The sequence below is a fragment of the Dama dama genome, chromosome 5 (genome assembly GCF_033118175.1).
Source record: "Dama dama isolate Ldn47 chromosome 5, ASM3311817v1, whole genome shotgun sequence".
In the NCBI taxonomy this organism is placed as follows: domain Eukaryota; kingdom Metazoa; phylum Chordata; class Mammalia; order Artiodactyla; family Cervidae; genus Dama; species Dama dama.
Window position 1 is genome coordinate 105,424,926 of NC_083685.1, and position 19,065 is coordinate 105,443,990.

The 19,065-nt window shown below is 37.4% G+C and overlaps 1 protein-coding gene across 4 annotated transcripts in view; it reads left to right on the forward strand.

Annotated features, from left to right (window-relative positions):
- SPAG9 (sperm associated antigen 9) overlaps positions 1 to 19,065 on the forward strand; it is a 154,110-nt gene that overhangs the window by 100,120 nt on the left and 34,925 nt on the right. For all 4 annotated transcript variants that reach the window (XM_061143714.1, XM_061143711.1, XM_061143713.1 and 1 more), the window contains exons 8-11: positions 10,358 to 10,479; positions 17,321 to 17,378; positions 18,007 to 18,159; positions 18,627 to 18,678. In XM_061143714.1, coding sequence (XP_060999697.1) covers positions 10,358 to 10,479; positions 17,321 to 17,378; positions 18,007 to 18,159; positions 18,627 to 18,678 — 385 coding nt within the window. The remainder of the gene's footprint in view (positions 1 to 10,357; positions 10,480 to 17,320; positions 17,379 to 18,006; positions 18,160 to 18,626; positions 18,679 to 19,065) is intronic.

Genomic DNA, 19,065 nt, shown 5'->3' on the forward strand with positions numbered 1-19,065 from the left:
AAAAATCAAAAACATATTTTTATTAGAGTAAAGCATGTATACAGTATTAAGGTAAATGGTAATAACAAAATACTTCCCTGGTTGCTCAGATGGTAAATAATCTTTCTGCAGTGCAGGAGACCTGGGTTCAGACCCTGGGTCGGGAAGATCCCCTGGAGAAGGGAATGGCTACCCATTCCAGTATTCTTGCCTGGAGAATTCCATGGACAGCGTAGCCTGGCAGGCTATAGTCCATTGGATTGCAAAGAATTGAACACTACTGAGCAACTAACACTTTTTTTTTTCAATGTATGTATGCAGTATTAAGGTCAAATGGTAATACAAAATATGAAAGGCAGTAGTAGCCCCTTGCCTCTCCTGACCCTTCATTCCCATTCTCAAGAGGATATCTCTCATCACCTCTCATGTCGCTTTGCGTATTTATCTTCAGGTATCTAAATCACATCTTCCTGTGCTGTTCTTCTTTGGTCTCTCTCTTTTTCAGTTGGGATTCTGTGAGAACATCAAGTCATAATGCCCTACAGCACCCCGTTTGTATAGTGAACTAACTATACTCCTGTGTGTCTAGAACAGTACTAGCTATGTACTTCCTTTGAAAAAATTGAGCAAATAGTCACTCATCATTTTCTGAATTCTGTGGATCACATTAGGACCACGGGTTTAAAAAAGGCTGCATTATTACCTATTGACTTTATAGTGAAAGATGACAAGGACATAGCTATTTAAACCATCATCTTTCCTTTCATTCTCCCAATATAATTATATTTCAGTTTCATTTAAATTAAGATTCACTGTTTGTATCATTATGATTATATAAATACTAACAACAGCCTAGTCACAGATGATGCTATGATTACATTTCCTTTCTTTGATTTTCTTTAATTTTTAGTAAAGTCTTAGGGTTTTTTTGTTTCTGTTTTCTTTCTTTTGCTTAGGTTTCTACACACCTATCACTAATTCACTGACAGATACCCAGCAAATCATAAATGTAAACATTCTCAAATGGCCAAATATAAAACCAGTTTCTTGGCAGCATTTATTTCCATTCTCCAATGCTGGACTTTATTGTGTTTGCTCAGGTCCTGGAATTTGTTCTCATTTTCTTGCTGGGAATTCTTTTCATGTCTCTCCTCTGTTCTGTCTCCTGGGCCCATGTCATCTTGTTGTTGTTGTTGTTCAGTTGCTTAGTCATGTTTGACACTCTGCGACCCCATGGACCCCATGGACCTGTCCTTCATCATCTCCTGGAGCTTGCTTAAACTCATGTGCATTGAGTCAATGATGCCATCCAGCCATCTCTTCTTTTGTCACCCCCTTCTCCTGCCTTCTATCTTTCCCAGCATCAGGGTCTTTTCAAATGAGTTGGCTCTTCGCATCAGGTGGCCAAAGTATTGGGGCTTCAGCTTCAGCTGAATGAATATTCATCCAATGAATATTCAGGGTTGATTTCCTTTAGGATTGACTGATTTGATCTCCTTGCAGTTCACAGGACTCTCAAGAGTCTTCTCTATTACTACAGTTCGAAAGCATCAATTCTGTGCTCAGCCTTCTTTATGGGCCAGCTCTCACATCCATATATGACTACTGGAAGAACCATAGCTTTGACTAGATGGACCTTTGTCCACAAAGTAATGTCTCTGCTTTTTAATACACTCTCTAGGTTTGTTATGGCTTTTCTTCCAAGGAGCAAACGCCTGGCTGCAGTCGCCATCCCACAGTGATTTTGGAGCCCAAGAAAATAGTCTTTTACTGTTTCCATTGTTGTCCTGTCTATTTGCCATGAAGTGATAGGACCAGATGCCATGATCTTAGTTTTCTGAATGTTGAGTTTTAAGTCAGCTTTTTCACTCTCTTTCACTTTCATCAAGAGGCTCTTTAGTCCTCTTCACTTTCTGCCATAAGGGTGTTGTCATCAGCATATCTGAGATTATTGATATTTCTCCGAGCAATCTTGATTCTAGTTCATGCTTCATGCAGCCCGGCATTTTGCATGATGTACTCTGCATATAAGTTAAATAAGCAGGGTGACAATATATAGCCTTGGCATACTCCTTCCCAATTTGGAACCAGTTTGTTGTTCATGTCTGGTTCTAACTGTTGTTTCTTGACCTGCATACAGGTTTCTCAGGAGGCAGGTACGGTGGTCTGGTATTCCCATCTCTTGAAGAATTTTCCATAGTTTGTTGTGATCCACACAGTCAAAGGCTTTAGCCTAGTCAGTGAAGCAAAGTAGATGTTTTTCTGGAATTCTCTTGCTTTTTTGATGATCCAGCAGATGTTGGCAATTTGAGCTCTGGTTCCTCTCTGCCTTTTCTAAATCCAGCTTGTACATCTGGAAGTTCTTGGTTGTTCACATACTGTTCAAACCTAGCTTGGAGGATTTGGAGCATGACCTTGCTAGCATGTGAAATGAGTGCAATTGTGTGGTAGCTTGAGCATTCTTTGGCATTGCCCTTCTTTGGGATTGGAATGAAAACTGACCTTTTCCAGTCCTGTGGCCATTGCTGAGTTTCCAAATTTGCTGGCATATCGAGTGCAGCACTTTAACATCATCATCTTTTAGGACTTGAAATAGCTAAGCTGGAATTCCTCAACTCCACTAGCCTTGTTTTTAGTGATGCCTCCTAAGGCCCACTTGACTTTGCACTCCAGGATGTCTGGCTCTAGGTGAGTGATCACACCATCACAGTTATCCAGGTCATTAAGATCTTTTTTGGTATGTGTATTTCTTGTATGTGTATGTATTTATTTTTTGCATGTGTATCTTTATTGTATGTGTATCTTCTGTGTATTCTTGCCACCTCTTCTTAATATCTTCTGCTTCATGTCATCTTGCTTCTTGATTTATGCCTTTGTTTTGGCAGAACATATTCCTACTAGCCTTCCTGGAAAAGACTGTTTGTAACTAAGTTTTTTGAGAACTTGAATGTGATATATGTCATTTAAAGGGATGATTCATAGTTTGATTTGAATACAGAATTCTATATTGGAAAATCTTCATAAGTTTTCCTTCAGAATTGTGAAGACATTAATTCATTATCATGGTCAGTTTGGAGTGTTGCTATGTGGACTCTTGCTTTTTTATATATATTCTTTGTAAGCTTTAGGATCTTTGTCCCTATTTGTTGTTGCTCTGTTTTTTCCTTTCTGGAAATTCATGATGATGTAGGGGTCTTCTTCTGTATCTGAGGTAACGTGTTTCATCTGCAAATTTTTATTTCCAGTTGAGAAATTTTTTCTTTATTTCTCTTTGTCTTCTCTCTTTCTGGAACTATTAGGTAGATACTGAACATTCTGAACCGATACTCATAAATCCCCTTTCCCTCTTTTTTTTCTATCTCTTCTATTTTTGTTGTAATTTCTGGATGATTTCCCCAACTTTATCTCTCAACTGTCAACATTTTTTTTCCTTAAAAGCTTTTTCTTGGATGGTTACTTTTTTATAACATCCTACAATTCTCTTGTGGATGTAGCTTTATTATGAAAATAAAATTATTGTGTTGTTTGGTTTTTTTTTTTCCCCAAATTTTTGCTGCTGTTTGCATTCATTGTCTCCTTTTATTCTGAGTACCCTATCACAGTCCATGACTTTAGGGCTTTTAATTTTATAATGGAGGCTTTCTTTGGATATCTGGTGTTTTTTGGCTGTTTTGCTCATACTTACGTAAAAGATTAAAAAGAGGTGGCCTGACTACACAGAAGAATTATATACAGAAAAGGTCTTAGTGATGCAGATAACCACGATGGTGTGGTCACTGACCTAGAGCCTGACATCCTGGAGTGCAAAAGTCAAATGGGCCTTAGGAAACATTACTAAAAATAATGCTAGTGGAGGTGATGAAATTCCAGCTGAGCTGTTAAAATTGATAAAAGATGGTGCTGATAAAATACTGTACTCAATATATCAGCAAATCTGGAAGACTCAGCAGTGGCCACAGGACTGGAAAAGGTCAGTTTTCATTCTAATCCCAAAGAAAGACAGTGCCAAAGAATGTACAAAATACTGTATATTTGTGCTCATTTTGCAATGTGGTAAGGTTATGCTCAAAAGCCTTCAAGCTAGGTTTTGGTCATACATGAACTGAAAACTTCTTTAACTCATTGAAACTACAAGCCATGCCATGTAGGGCCACCCAAGACGGATGGGTCATGGTGGAAAGTTCTGCCAAAACGTGGTCCACTGGAGAAGGGAATGGCAACCACTTCAGTATTCTTGTATGGAGAACCCCATGAGCAGTATGAAAAGGCAAAAAGATAGGACACTGAAAGATGAACTCCCCAGGTCAGTAGGTGCCCAATATGCTATGGGAGATCAGTGGAGAAATAACTCCAGAAAGATTGAAGAGACGGAGTCAAAGCGAAAATAGTGCACAGTTGTGGATGTGACTGGTGATAGAAGTAAAGTCTGATGCTGTAAAGAGCAGTATTGCATAGGAACCTGGAATGTTAGGTCCATGAATCAAGGCAAATTGGAAGTGGTCAGACAGGAGATGGCAAGAGTGAACATCAACATTTTAGGAATCAGTGAACTAAAATGGACTGGAGTGGGTGAATTTAACTCAGATGACCATTATATCTACTATTGTGGACAAGAATCCCTTAGAAGAAATGGAGTAGCCATCACAGTAAACAAGAGTCGGAAGTGCAGTACTTGGATGCAATCTCAAAAACAACAGAATGATCTCTGTTTGTTTCCAAGGCAAACCATTCAATACCACAGTAATCCAAGTCTGTGCCCCAACCACTAATGCTGAAGAAGCTGAAGTTGAACAGTTTTAAGACGACCTACAAGACCTCTAGAATTCGCGTCCAAAAACGATGTACTTTTCATTATAGGGGACTGGAATACAAAAGTAGGAAGTCAAGAAATACCTGGAGTAACAGGTAAATTTGGCCTTGGAGTACAGAATGAAGCAGGGTAAAGGCTAATAGAGTTTTACCAAGAGAACAGACTGGTCATAGCAAACACCCTCTTCCAACAACACAAGAGACGACTCTACACATGTACACCACCAGATGGTTAAAACCGAAATCAGATTGATTATATTCTTTGCAGCCAAAGATGGAGAAACTCTATACAGTCAGCAAAAACAAGACCAGGAGCTGACTGTGGCTCAGATCATGAACTCCTTATTGCCAAATTCAGACTTAAATTGAAGAAAATAGGGAAAACCACTAGACCATTCAAGTATGACCTAAGTCAAATCACTTATGATTATACAGTGAAAGTGAGGAATAGATTCAAGGGGTTAGATCTGATAGATCAAGTGCCTGAAGAACTATGGACAGAGGTTCACGACGTACGAGAGACAGGAATCAAGACCATCCCCGAGAAAAAGAAATGAAAAATGGCAAAATGGCTGTCTGAGGAGGCCTTACAAATAGCTGTAAAAAGAGAGATGAAAGGCAAATGAGAAAAGGAAAGATAAACCTATTTGAATGCAGAGTTCCAAAGAATAGCAAGGAGAGATAGGAAAGCCTTCCTCAGTGATCAGTGCAAATAAATAGAGGAAAACAACAGAACAGGAAAGACTAGAGATCTCTTCAAGAAAATTAAGAGATGGGAATTCCCTGGTGGTCCAGTGGCTAAGACTCTGCGCTCCTGATACAAGAGGGCTGGGTTCGATCCCTGGTCAGGGAACTAGATCCCACATGCCACAACTAAGACTCTATGCAGTCAAATAAATAAAAATAAATGTTTAAAAAAAAAAAAAAGAAAATTAGAGGTACCAAGGGAACACTTTGTGCAAAGGTGGGCACAGTAAAGGACAAAAACAGTATGGACCTAACAGAAGCAGAAGAGATTAAGAAGAGGTGACAAGAATACACAGAAGAACTACACAAAAGAGATCTTCATGGCCCAGATAATCACAATGGTATGATCACTCACCTAGAGCCAGGCATCCTGGAATGTGAAGTCAAGTGGGCCTTAGGAAGCATCACTATGAACAAAGCATGGAGGTGATGGAATTTCAGTTGAGCTATTTCAAATCTTAAAAGATGATGCTGTGAAAGTACTGCATTCAATATGCCAGCAATTTTGAAAACTCAGCTATGGCCACAAGACTGGAAAAGGTCAGTTTTCATTCCAATCCCAAAGAAAGGCAGTGCCAAAGAATGCTCAAACTATTGCACAGTTGCACTCATCTCACACACTAGAAAAGTAATGCTCAAAATTTTCCAAGCCAGGCTTCAGTAGTACGTGAGCCGTGAACTTTCAGATGTTCAAGCTGGATTTAGAAAAGGCAGAGGAACCAGAGATCAAATTGCCAACATCCGCTGGAGCATCGAAAAAGCGAGAGAGTTCCAGAAAAGCATCTTCTTTATTGAGTATGCCAAAGCCTTTGACTGTGTGGATCACAACAAACTTTGGAAAATTCTTCAGGAGATGGTAATACCAGACCACCTGACCTGCCTCTTGAGAAATCTGTATGCAGGTCAGGAAGCAACAGTTAGAACTGGGCATAGAACAACAGACTGGTTCCAACATCAAGGCTGTATGTTGTCACCCTGCTTATTTAACTTATATGCAGAGTACATCATGAGAAACGCCGGGCTGGATGAAGCACAAGCTGCAATAAAGATTGCTGGGAGAAATATTAATAACCTCAGACATGCAGATAGCATCACCTTAATGGCAGAAAGTGAAGAAGAACTAAAGAGCCTCTTGATGAAAATGAAAGAGGAGTGTGAAAATGTTGGCTTAAAGCTCAGCATTCAGAAAACTAAGATCATGGCATCTGGTCCCATTTCTTCATGGCAAATAGATGGGGAAACAGTGACAGCCTTTTTTGGGTGTGGGCTCCAAAATCACTGCAGATGGTGACTGCAGTCATGAAATAAAAAGATGCTTGCTCCTTGGAAGAAAAGTTATGATCAACCTAGACAGCATATTAAAAGGCAAAGACATTATTTTGCCAGCCAAGTTCCATCTAGTCAAAGCTGTGGTTTTCCCAGTAGTTACGTATGGATGTAAGAGTTGGACTATAAAGAAAGCTGAGCGCCGAAGGATTGATGCTTTTGAATTGCAGTGTTGGAGAAGACTCTGGAGAGTCCCTTGGATATCAAGCAGATCCAACCAGTCCATCCTAAAGGAAATCAGTCCTGAATGTTCATTGGAAGGATTGATGCTGAAGCTGAAACTCCAATACTTTGGTCACATGATGTGAAGAACTGACTCGTTGGGAAAGACCCTGATGCTGGGAAAGATTGAAGGCAGGAGGAGAAGGGGACGACAGAAGATGAGATGGTTGGACTGCATCATCAACCCGATGGACGTGAGTTTGAGTAATCTCCAGGAGTTGGTGATGGACCGGGAGGCCTGGTGTGCTGCAGTCCATGGGTTTGCAAGGAGTCAGACACAACTGAGCGACTGAACTGAACTGAAAACTTCCAGATGTACAAACTGGGTTTAGAAAAGGCAGAGGAACCAGAGGTCAAATTGCCAACGCTAACTGGATCATAGAGAAAGCAAGGGAATTCCAACAGAACATCTATACTCCTGCTTCATTGACTATCCTAAAGCCTTTGACTGTGTGGATCATAACAAACTGTGGCAAATCTTAAAGAGATGGGAGTGCCAGACCACCATACCTGTCTCCTGAGAAACGTGTAAGTGGGTCAAGAAGCAACAGCTACAACTTTAAATGGAACAGCTGACAGGTTCAAAATTAGGAAAGGAGTACTACAGGGCTATATATTGTCACCCTATTTGACTTACTTGCAGAGTACATCATGTGAAATGCTGGTCTGGATGAATCACAAGCTGGAATCAAGATTGCTGGGAGATATATCAACAGCAGATATGCAGATTATATTCCTCTAATGGCAGATATGCAGATTATATTCCTCTAATGGCAGAAAGTGAAGAGTAAAAAGAGCCTCTTGATGAGGGTGAAAGAGGAGAGTTAAAAAGTTGACTTGAAACTCAACATGCAACTAAGATCATGGCATGCAGTCCCATCACTTGATGGCAAACAGAAAGGGAAAAAGTGGAAGCAGTGATAGGTTTTATTTTGGGGGGCTCCAAAATTAGTGTGGATGGTGACTGCAGTCATGAGATTAAAAGACTTTTGTTCCTTGGAAGGAAAGCTATGAGAAACCTAGACAGCATGTTAAAAAGCAAAGACATCACTTTGCCAACAAAGATCTGTATAGTCAAAGCTTTGGTTTTTCCAGTAGTCATGGATGGATGTGAGAGTTGGACCATAAAGAAGACTGAGTCCTGAAGAACTGATGTCTACGAATTTTGTGCTAGAGTAGACTCTTGAAAGTCTCTTGAAATACTAGTAAATCAAACCAGTGAATCCTAAAGGAAATCAACCCTGAATATTCATTGGAAGGACTGATGCTGAAGCTGAAGCTCCAATACTTTGGCCACCTAATGTGAAGAACTGCTCATTGGAAAAGACCCTGATGCTGGAAAAGATAGAAGGCAGGAGGAGAAGGGGGTGACAAAAGATGAGATGGTTGGATGGCATCACTGACTCAATGCACATGAGTTTAAGCAAGCTCCGGGAGATGGTGAAGGACAGGGAAGCCTCATGACCTGCAGTCTGTGGAGTTGCAAAGAGTCAGACACAACTGAGCGACTGAACAACAACAAAGTTTTGGCACTTGTAAAGAATCTGCCTGCCAATGCAGGAGGTGTAAGAGACGTGGGTTCTTTACCTCAGTTGAGAAGATCCTCTGGAGTAGGAAATGGCAGCCCACTCTGGTGTACTGGCCTGGAAAATCCCATGTCCAGGAGTCTCGTGGGCTACAGCCCTTCAGATCACCAAGAGTTAGACACGACTTTAGCGAGTGAACAACAAGTAAATGATATTGATTCTTCAGTTTTCTGCCTATAACATTTGACCTTGGCTTCTGTTGTTCAGGGAGTAATGCCAGGAAAAGGGAGGTCTCACTGCTCTGGAGGGTTGGATTTAGGTTCTCATACTGCTTCTTGTACTTACTATCATCCCATCCCTCTATCTTAATGTTTCTCTTGGAAACTTTTGTCTGCAGATTTCTGGTTACGTCAATTCCTAAGCTTTTCATGAATTTTGGCCTCATACTGACTTTCTCTCTAAATGCTTCTGGGTTAAGTTTCAGCTTAGTCTGGTCAGTTAAATCAGTTTCAAATGTTTACCCACATGTTTTTCCATCTTATAGAATTTTGTTCATGTTGTGTCTGCTGTAGTTTCTTTTTCTGTTCCCTCTGTCCTTGTGGGCATATACGTTTTAGATTGTTTTACTCTCATTTCAGTTGCATTTTTGAATTATTGGGTGATAAATTACTATCTCCACCATATTTAACTGGAAATCTTATGCAGACTTTTTTCTATTAATGTAACATTAATGCTTAGGCACTCACATTTCCCCGTTCTCCCATATAGCTTCAAAAAGGGCTTACATGCCCTGTATTGCAACTTGCTTTTTAAAAAGGACCTCTATATAATGGGTTTCTTTCGTTTTTGAAGCTCTATTTTAATGTTTTTAAAGTTAAAATTTTAAACTTTTAGATGTATATGTAACTTATTTCATCTGTGCCCTTTTAATGAGCACTTGGATTGTTTCAAGTTTTGCTGCTCTTACCATCCTTTTACATACATAATTGCCTTCTTGTGACAGAGCTTTTGTAGGATTTTTTATTTAAAAAAAAAAAAAATTTTTTTTTCCCCCCATACCACACTGCTTGCAGGATCTTAGTTCCCTGACCTGGGCCACCACAGTGAAAGTGCCAAGTCCTAACCAGTGGACCACCAGGGAATTCCCTGTAGGAGTATTTTAGACATCAAGTCCTTGGTCACTGGGTAATTTGCATTTTAAATTTTAGTAGATCTTGCCAAGTTGCCCTTAAAAGAAAAATAAAATGGTGGTTCCAGTTTATACCCAGATAACATAGATCGTGGTAAAGATCATGGATTCTGAAGCCTGGCTGCCTAGGTTTGAGTTCTGCCTCTGACTCATTTGCTGGATGATTTTGGCAAATGCCATAACCTCTTTAGTTTCCTCTTCTGTAAAGTTGGAATAAGAGCAGCAGCGCTTTTGTAGAGTAGATGTGGTTTTAATAAGGTGATCTATGAAAGGACTTAGACCACTGCCTGAACAATGCAGAATAGTGCACTCTCTCAGCTGCTGTTTTTGTGTCTGCTAGGATCTCACCACAAAAATATTCTGTATTTTCTTCACTAGTTCTCTCTGTGGAGTATAATGAAAATTTCTTAGGAAACCTGTGAGAAATTCTTTTAAATTATATTTTACATTAAATATTACAGGTTAAAATTCTTATGTAACTTAGCCTTTTGTATTCATTTTGCACTGTTAAAAACATCTTTGACATATCTGTTGATTTGGTTTTGTTTTTGTTGCCTAGCACTCCCACCAAAGGCATAGAGAACAAAGCTTTTGATCGCAATACAGAATCTCTCTTTGAAGAACTGTCTTCAGCTGGTTCAGGTCTAATTGGAGATGTGGATGAAGGAGCAGATTTACTAGGTATGATAGTTTATCTGAAATAGTATCATACTGTTTTAAAAATAGATTTTTAAAATGATACAATGGAACATTTCTTTAAAATGTCCCTAACTGGGGCTTCCTTGCTGGCTCGGTGGTAAAGAATCCGCCTGCCAATGCAAGACACCCTGGGCTGCTCTGTGATCTGGGGAGATCCCGTGCGCCACGAAGCAACTAAGCCTGTGAACCACAACTGCTGAGCCTGTGTTCTAGAGCCTGGAGCCACAGCTGCTGAGCCCCGTGTGCCTTAGAGCCCGTACTCCACAAGGGAAGCCACCACTTGAGAAGCTTGTGCACTACAACTAGAGGGTAGCCCTTGCTCGCCCGCAACTAGAGAAAAGCCTGCAATGCACATCAAGGACCCAGCACAACCAAAAATAAATTAAAGAAAAAGTCCCTAACTGTCCAGTGGGGCAGAGTTATTGTGCTTTTAAGTAATTAGTAGGAATGTATTCTTTGAAATCATGAAAGTTTTAAATGAAAATGTCTTCACCTATGGATGCATTTAGAATTGAATTGCTTTTTAGTTTGTATTTTGAATTCACATACACAATTTATTGAACTCCTTCCTGCTATGTTCTGAGAACAGTATTACATATAAGAAACACAGTGATATATGTATACATGTGGTTATATATAGATGTATAGATTTTATGGGTTGATGGATAGTTACTTCCTGGCTTAAATAGAGTTCATTACATTCACTTGACTTTTCTGAGATTTCACAGAGTATTCTGTTTTAGCTTCTTGAGAAATATTTTAGAGTTTGTGTTGTTGAAGATTATCTGGTTTGAAAAGGATACTGTATTTGGCTCTTGTACTGTTGATCTGGTTTGTTGTTGCTGTTCAGTTGCTAAGTCTTGTCTGACTCTTTACAACCCCATGGACTATAGCCTGCCAGGTTCCTCTGTCCATGGGATTTCCCAGGCAAGAATGCTGGAGTGGATTGCCATTTCCTTCTCCAGGGGATCTTTCTAACCCATGGATTGAACCCTGGTCTCCTTCATTGGCAAGCAGATTCTTTACCGCTGAGCCACTAGGGAGTGAATGACCTTTGCCAAATTTCTTAACCTCTCTGGGCATTAGTTTCTTTGTGTATAAAAAGAAAGACTTGAGCAGAATTCAGGGGTTGGATAGGCTGTGACTCCTGGATTATTTGTGTGTACAAATAAAGTTTTATTGGGACACAGTCACACTTTTTTAAACGTTTTATCTTGATTTTGGGCTTCCCAGGTGGCACAGTGGTAAAGAATCTGCCTGGCAATGCAGGAGATGCAAGAGACGTAGGTTCAATCCCTGGGTCAGGAGGATCCCCTGGAGGAGGAAATGGCAACCCACTCCAGTATTCTTGCCTGGAAAATCCCATGGATAGAGCAGCCTGGCAGGCTACAGTCCATAACATCTCAAAGAGTTGGTCAGGATGGAACACACACACAGACACCCACACACAGTAGTTGCTTTTGCCCCACAATAGCAGAGTTAAGTTGTCCTTAACAGGGATTATATGGTTTACAAAACCTAAAATATTCACCATCTGGGCCTTTACACAAAAAGTTTGCACCTGCTCTAAGTGATCTTTATAGTTCCTTTGAACAGTAATTACATGAATGAGATTTCCCTGAAGGTCCGGTGGTTAAGACTCTGTACTTCCACTGCAGGGGTCATAGCTTCGGTCCCTAGTCAGTGAACTAAGATCTTGCAACTTGCACCATGCAGTCAAAAAAAAAAAAGTTTACATGAATCTGACTCCTGTCAATTAGCTTTGATGTGCCTTTCTTTATAACTTAAGACCTTATAGAAATTGAATACATTATAGTATTAAAAATCTATGCCTTTGGAATGGATTCTGGTCTCCAAACATTTTTTGTATCCCTTAGTAATTCAGTATAGATTACACAGTTCTTAAAAGGTGCTGTTTGTCAATCTTGTGGATATAGAGAGGTGTTGCTTGCATTCATTTATGTCAAATTTATTGATTACCAGTTATGTCCTCAATAAGTATTTTTTGAAGGAAACACAGTTTCTGTCTACAGAGAGCTCATAGGCTTTTTTAAAGTAAAAGAGATTGAAAGTACATTAATAAACTTAGTCAGGTATAGACTCCTACCACTAAAGTCTAAGTAAAACATTGGAAGCTTTGAATGAACTTGCATTTTTCAAGGATGTCTTAAGGATTAATTCTTAAGAAGCACTCCATTTTTACATTTAAATTTATGCTCTAACTAACATTAAATTGTTAAAGTTACAATGTGCATGAAAAGTTCCTTTTAAGATTTGACATAAGAAACTGATTTCCTGCCAAAATTGAGGAACAGATGCAAAAAAAGGTTAGAAAAAAGAATTTTTAATGTTTAAACACAAACTCAAATTTATATACAGTAAAGCACAGTTTTTTGTTTTGACAAGTGCATAGAATTGTATAGCCACCACCAGAATTAATATATATCACCTCTCAAAAAATTCCTTCATGCTTCCCCTTGGTAATTTACCAGAGTGAAGTACTTTCTAAATGTACTTTTAACCCTCTGCTTCCTTATAATCCAGTATTGAATAATATCATTATTGAGGTTGGTGGCCCTAAACTTAGTTTCTTGTAAAGATATAAGAAGCCACATAATGCTTAAAAATAATTGTCATCTCTTAAATAAAATATTTTTCCGAAAGCTTCCATTCTTTAAGTCAGAAAATTAAGCATAATAAATAGTTAAAACAAAATCCTGATTTCCTTTCCACTTTGAAAAAAAGAAATAAACTGTAAACTACTCTCTTTTCCCTTTTGCAGATATTTATATATTTACCTGGAAAATGTTCCAGATTTGAAGTTTTAATATATTACCTTAAGTGATTTAAGCGTATATGAATACTTTTGGTCAAAGATGTTAAATGAAACCTCCAATCCTCCTTGACTTCTCTTCTGTTTTATTCAGCAATAGTAATTGCATTGTAATACTAACTGGAACATGGTTAAACTGATAAAATTGTTTCCCAAAGTTCCTTAAAATTGTCTTTAGTTGATAAATAAGTTCATTTCTATAACTCATTATTCATTTTACAATTACTGTGTTATTGTAAAACTCCCTGGTCTTTGTAATCATTATGCATGTACTCAGTTTTAGATTACTTTTTTCAAATTTTAATAGTTTAAAAAAGATAATCCCCCACAGTTTGTCCTTTATCTTGATTGATATCTCATTCTTTAACTTTATTTCCAGTGATTCTTTCTCCATTCACTTTTGTCACTTATCCCCCATGGCCACATTCTAGAACTTGTGAATCATACATTCATTCATCCTATTCTTGAGATTTTCTTTAATTTTCTTACTATTGATTAAATTTTATTTTTTCAATTTCACTATTTTAACTAACTTCTTTCTGTTATCTTTTAAACATGTTCTGGTCTTTACCATTTTAAAATAAAACTACTGCCCTCTTCTGACTCCATATCTTTAGTACCCTTCCACCAGATGACTCTCCTCCCGTTTCCAACCATGGTTTTTTGCAGCAATATCAGTGAGGCAGGTGTCTATTATGTGCCTGGCACTATTCTAGATTGATATACCAGTGAACAAAACAGACTTCTTGAAAGTGTGTCTACTTTTAACAGGCAGGATTTCCCTATCCTCACTTGCACCTCGTGTGACTGCAGTCTGTCATTCTGCCCCACACTAACCTTCCCAGAAATAGCCTTCTTGTTTGCTATCTCCAGCAGTTCCTTCTCAGTTATTTCACATGACTTCTCAAATAGCAGTTGTCTTTAAACAGCTTTGCTATGGGTTCTGTCCTATCAGAGTTCTCTGTATTCTTTCCTGCCTCTGATGATTTCTTTTCAGTCTTTGCAGGATCCTTTCTCTGCCCAGCTTTCAGATGTTCCTAGTCCAGGCTTGTTTCCATGTTTGGGATGTCTTATTTGCTCTTGTTTTTTCTGGGTTTTCATGGCTCATTGCTCCAAACTTTTTCTCTCCATCTAAGATTTTTTCCTATAGCACCAGACTATTACTTCCAAACAGCACTCTAGACCACTTCTAAGATGATTTGTAGAGCTTTGTAGTTAAAACTCAGTTCATCAACATCTTTATGTCCCCCAAGGCTGTTCTTATATCAATATGTATCAATTCATTTCTCCATCCTAAATCTCTCTCACTTCCCTCAAAACCAATCATGAGGATTTTTTGCCTCCTTCCTTAAAAAAAAAAAAAAAAAAAGTCTATGTATCTGTTTCTGTATCTCCTTCTTGCCTCTAACTAAATGGCATACCTTCCTCTATGAGTTCTGCCTCAATCCCCTTGTTAAAGCTCAGTTGTTTGGAAGCCTTCCCATAGCACTACATTTATTATGCAACTCTTCATAATACTTTATTGTAGTTTTTTAATGTGCCTGCCTCCCTGACTAGACTATAAGCTCAGTATGGCCTAGACAATTATATCTTTTGCTCACTGTTGAGTCTTTGGCATATGGCACAGCAACTGAGTGACTGGACTGTTAAATAGTTCTAACAGTTTTGTTTCACCTCTAAACCTATACTTCTTTAATTTTTGAAGTTAAAATTCCTTTACAGGAGAATTTGTAAGAGAGGAGTGTACTTTTGGAAAAATGCACATACAGAAATATATAAAATTGTGCATACTTCCTCAAGGAAGCAACAGATAATCTGGAATCCCATCTATAAACCTAACTTGCAAATCAGTGCTAAAATCCAAATGAGATGTGTTTTATTTTTAAAACTATCAGGCAGTTTTTTGCTTGTTTTAATAGGGTAAGTTTTCCAAATATGTTACACCTAAGTTTATGCTTAGTTGAAGACATTTATAGAAGTATGGCCACTTCAAGTTACATTTTTCATATAGTCATCATTTTTATCAGTACATTTCAAAGTGAAAATTTTGGACAATGGTATTGGTTATACATTAAATTTATATGGTAGATTTTAGAAGAATTCTTCACTGAGAATGTTTAAACTCTAGAAACTATATTATAGGATGATTTCCATAGAGCACATATTTCAAAAATATTCCTGTTTATGATATTTATACTTTATTATGTTTGGTTTCTCTACATCTTTTCAATTTTATTGGCTCCTTTCTCTCATTTTGAAATAAATGAGTATGGATCTTGCTTTCTGAAAACAATCTAATTAAGATTCTCATTCATTTTTTTGCTTGGGCTGCTTCCCCAGGGGAATATTCTGGTGTGTATGCTTTTAAAATACTTTAATGTTACAGCTTTTTAAGCTAGGTGGTCTTGGCTGCTTTTCTCATTAATGCTTTCTCATTTTTTTTCTGCTCAACTATATTTTCCCCACATATATTTTTCAGCTTTTATGCTTATCTCCCTATGTGCTTGAGAGTTTAGCAGTCATTATATAAACTTTTTCACCCAACCTCAACCCTATTTCTTTTGACTCTACAGCTTTATTAACGTTAGTGTTTAAAGCAAATATTTCAACACATCTTGTCAAATTCATTTTTAAATTGGAATTTGGAAACTGTTTAGTTTGTGTTTAGTTTCAGCTTTTGGATAACATGTAGATGATTAAATAAGCTACTGTTTCTGGTATTTATTCTTCATGGTGGAAGTACCTTGTTCTTTGAGAATATCTGAGATAATTATAATACAGACAATATAGGAGTCCATAAGTGAGCAGAGAACTTCTAGCATTCCCAGGTTGGTTGAGTTTTAAATTATCTTTTAGTTATTTGAAATATTACCTCTTTTTTAAAATAAAGAGACATATTAGCTCTTTTAATTTTTTGTTGTTTTCTTTAGAAATGTTTCCTTTTTTAGGTGGGTTATGAATATTATTTCTTCCACTGTATGTAATTTTCCAGTATTAGCTTATGAAACATGGAATGGTTGGTGTTTTGTTTTCCTTTGCTTTGTTTTTGTAACTTTTTGAGGTATGTTCCCTAGTGTGTTGTTTAATTTCTTCAGTTTCTTACAAGTTGCAAACTAAATAGCTTTCTTCTCCCTGAAGATCACTACGTTGGGTCTTGCATTGAATATTCTACCACCCACCTTACAGTACTCATTAAGTTATTAAGCAAGGTTCTATAAATTGACAAGTAAACATTGTTTCAAAGAGGGCACTTTGAAGAAACCTTTATGTTATTGATCTGGAATTTTCATTCTAATTAAATTCAAGTTTATTTTGTAAAAGAATTAGTAACATATCAGAGCATCCTTATGAATGAAGGAAATCATCTTAATTTCTGTCTTTTCCAAATCATTATGCATTAAATCATAACATTGTGATTTCAAATGTCTTTCATATCATGCATAAAACTTGTTGGATTAAGTGTCTATTTTCATGCTGTTTCTCACATGAAACATCTCTTGTTCTTTGTTTTTGCTTTACATGGAATGCATGGGCTTTAAGACCATAATTTCTTTGGTAAGGTTTCATCTGTGTTGGGGTTCTGTTTCTTGTTTCTGCCTGTTCTATATTAATGTTCTATATTATTGTAGGCAAAAGCCTACAATATTAAGTGTGATTTAGAAATGATTTTTCATCCATATTAATGCTATTCTTTTTTCCCCACTAAATACTGTTACTTTTAAAAATATTTGGCAGAAAAGTCTTCAGTGTTTTTGGAATATTATCTAGGAGAAGCAAAATACAGACTTAAGAAAACCTTTAGCTTTGTTCTGTGGTAGATAATTATTTTATAATGTATGCAAGTAAACATATAAAAATGAAATTATAGACAAAATGAGATTATTGAGGGACAGATAAAATGTTAAAATTTGTGACTATAGCTTGTTTTAAGTCTATATATATAGTTTTAATAAATTTATTTTCAAAGTTTTTATCATTTTTCTTTGATAGGAATGGGTCGTGAAGTTGAAAATCTTATATTGGAAAATACACAACTGTTGGAAACCAAGTAAGTATATAAAGAATTTAACAGGCAACAAGAGATACTGAATTTTCTTCTCATCCATATCAATGTCACATCTAAATTAAACACAGTATAAATGCAGACTTACTACCCTATCTCCTCCCCTTCTCTGTGTATGGCCCTGTGCATACACATATACACAAGCAGATAGTTAATGGTACCTAATTACACTAATAGATAGGTTTCATTGCTCTGGGGTTTTTTGTTTTTTGTTTTTTTTTTCCATAAACAGATTTTGATCTCCTTTTACCCTGCAAGTATCCATGCCTTTCTCTTAATCTTCTGAATGTGTCCTGTGTAGTATCGTTTCAAAACTTAGTAAGAATAATGCCCTTATGGATACTATAAATTTAATCTTAATTCTGGCTTTTAATAATTTAGTGGTCTGCCTTGCCTTATCTATTTATTCTTTGGTAAGTGAGAAAAATAGAAACAGGCCATTACTTTGTCGGCTTTTTTTTTTTAAGCCTGCAGACAACATCAAATAGAGTATCTTTGAAGCATCCAGTTATTATTTAGCTTTTTGATTGTAGTTACTTTAGTCTACAAGAGAAATAAGCTTAAAGATAGAATATTTATTTATAATGGTGCTCTTTAAATATGTGTATCTCAGAAATGCCTTGAATGTAGTGAAGAATGACTTGATAGCAAAAGTAGATGAACTTACCTGTGAGAAAGATGTGCTGCAAGGGGAGCTGGAGGCTGTGAAACAAGCCAAGCTGAAGCTGGAGGAAAAGAACAAAGAATTGGAAGAAGAGCTTAGGAAGTAAGTTTTTACCATGTTGTTCTAAACCAAACAAGCATTGCTAGTATACCACCAGGATTATAATAAGACTGCTACCTTTAGTCCTCTCAAGTCACAAAGGGCACAGAACTGCCTGGGATAAGGTTAAGTGCCTGGCTGATTGCCTCTACTCTGAACAGACCCTCCCATTTATTGACTATTATAATTTTTTGTGTATGTCATGATTGTGAAAGAAGTTAGACAGTTCAGATGTTGCTAATCAGGAAAGTGTAAACATTCATTATTTTACTTTACCCAGCTTTCTTTAATACCTGGTTTTCTGACAACAATGCTATAATAATGTTCTCTTAAGTGAAAGCAGCTAAATACTCTGTTTGGAAAAACAAAAATAATCATTTAACGGTAGTTAAAATTTTTGACCTATTCTCTATTCTTTAAAAAGTTGAAGTCAACTTGAATAACATGTTTCGTTTTTTCCCCCCCTCTAGAGCTCGTGCAGAAGTTGAAGATGCAAAGCAAAAAGCAAAAGATGATGATGATGTAGGTTTATAATTTTGAACTTGTTTTTCTTACTTTGCCACATTCTGGTATTTTGGGGAAATATTGTTAATTAAGCTTTGGATATATCACTTTAAAGATGAGGTTCGGTTCAGTCACTCAGTTGTGTCCGACTCTTTGCGACCCCATGGACTGCAGCGTGCCAGGCCTGCCTGTCCATCACCAACTCCCGGAGTTTACTCAATCATGTCCATTGAGTTGGTAGTGCCATCCAACCATCTCATCCTCTGTCATCCCCTTCTCCTCCTGCCTTCAGTCTTTCCCAGCATCAGGGTCTTTTCCAATGAGTCAGTTCTTTGCATCAGGTGGCCAAAGTATTGGAGTTTCAGCTTCAGCATCCAGTGAATATTCAGGACTGATTTCCTTTAG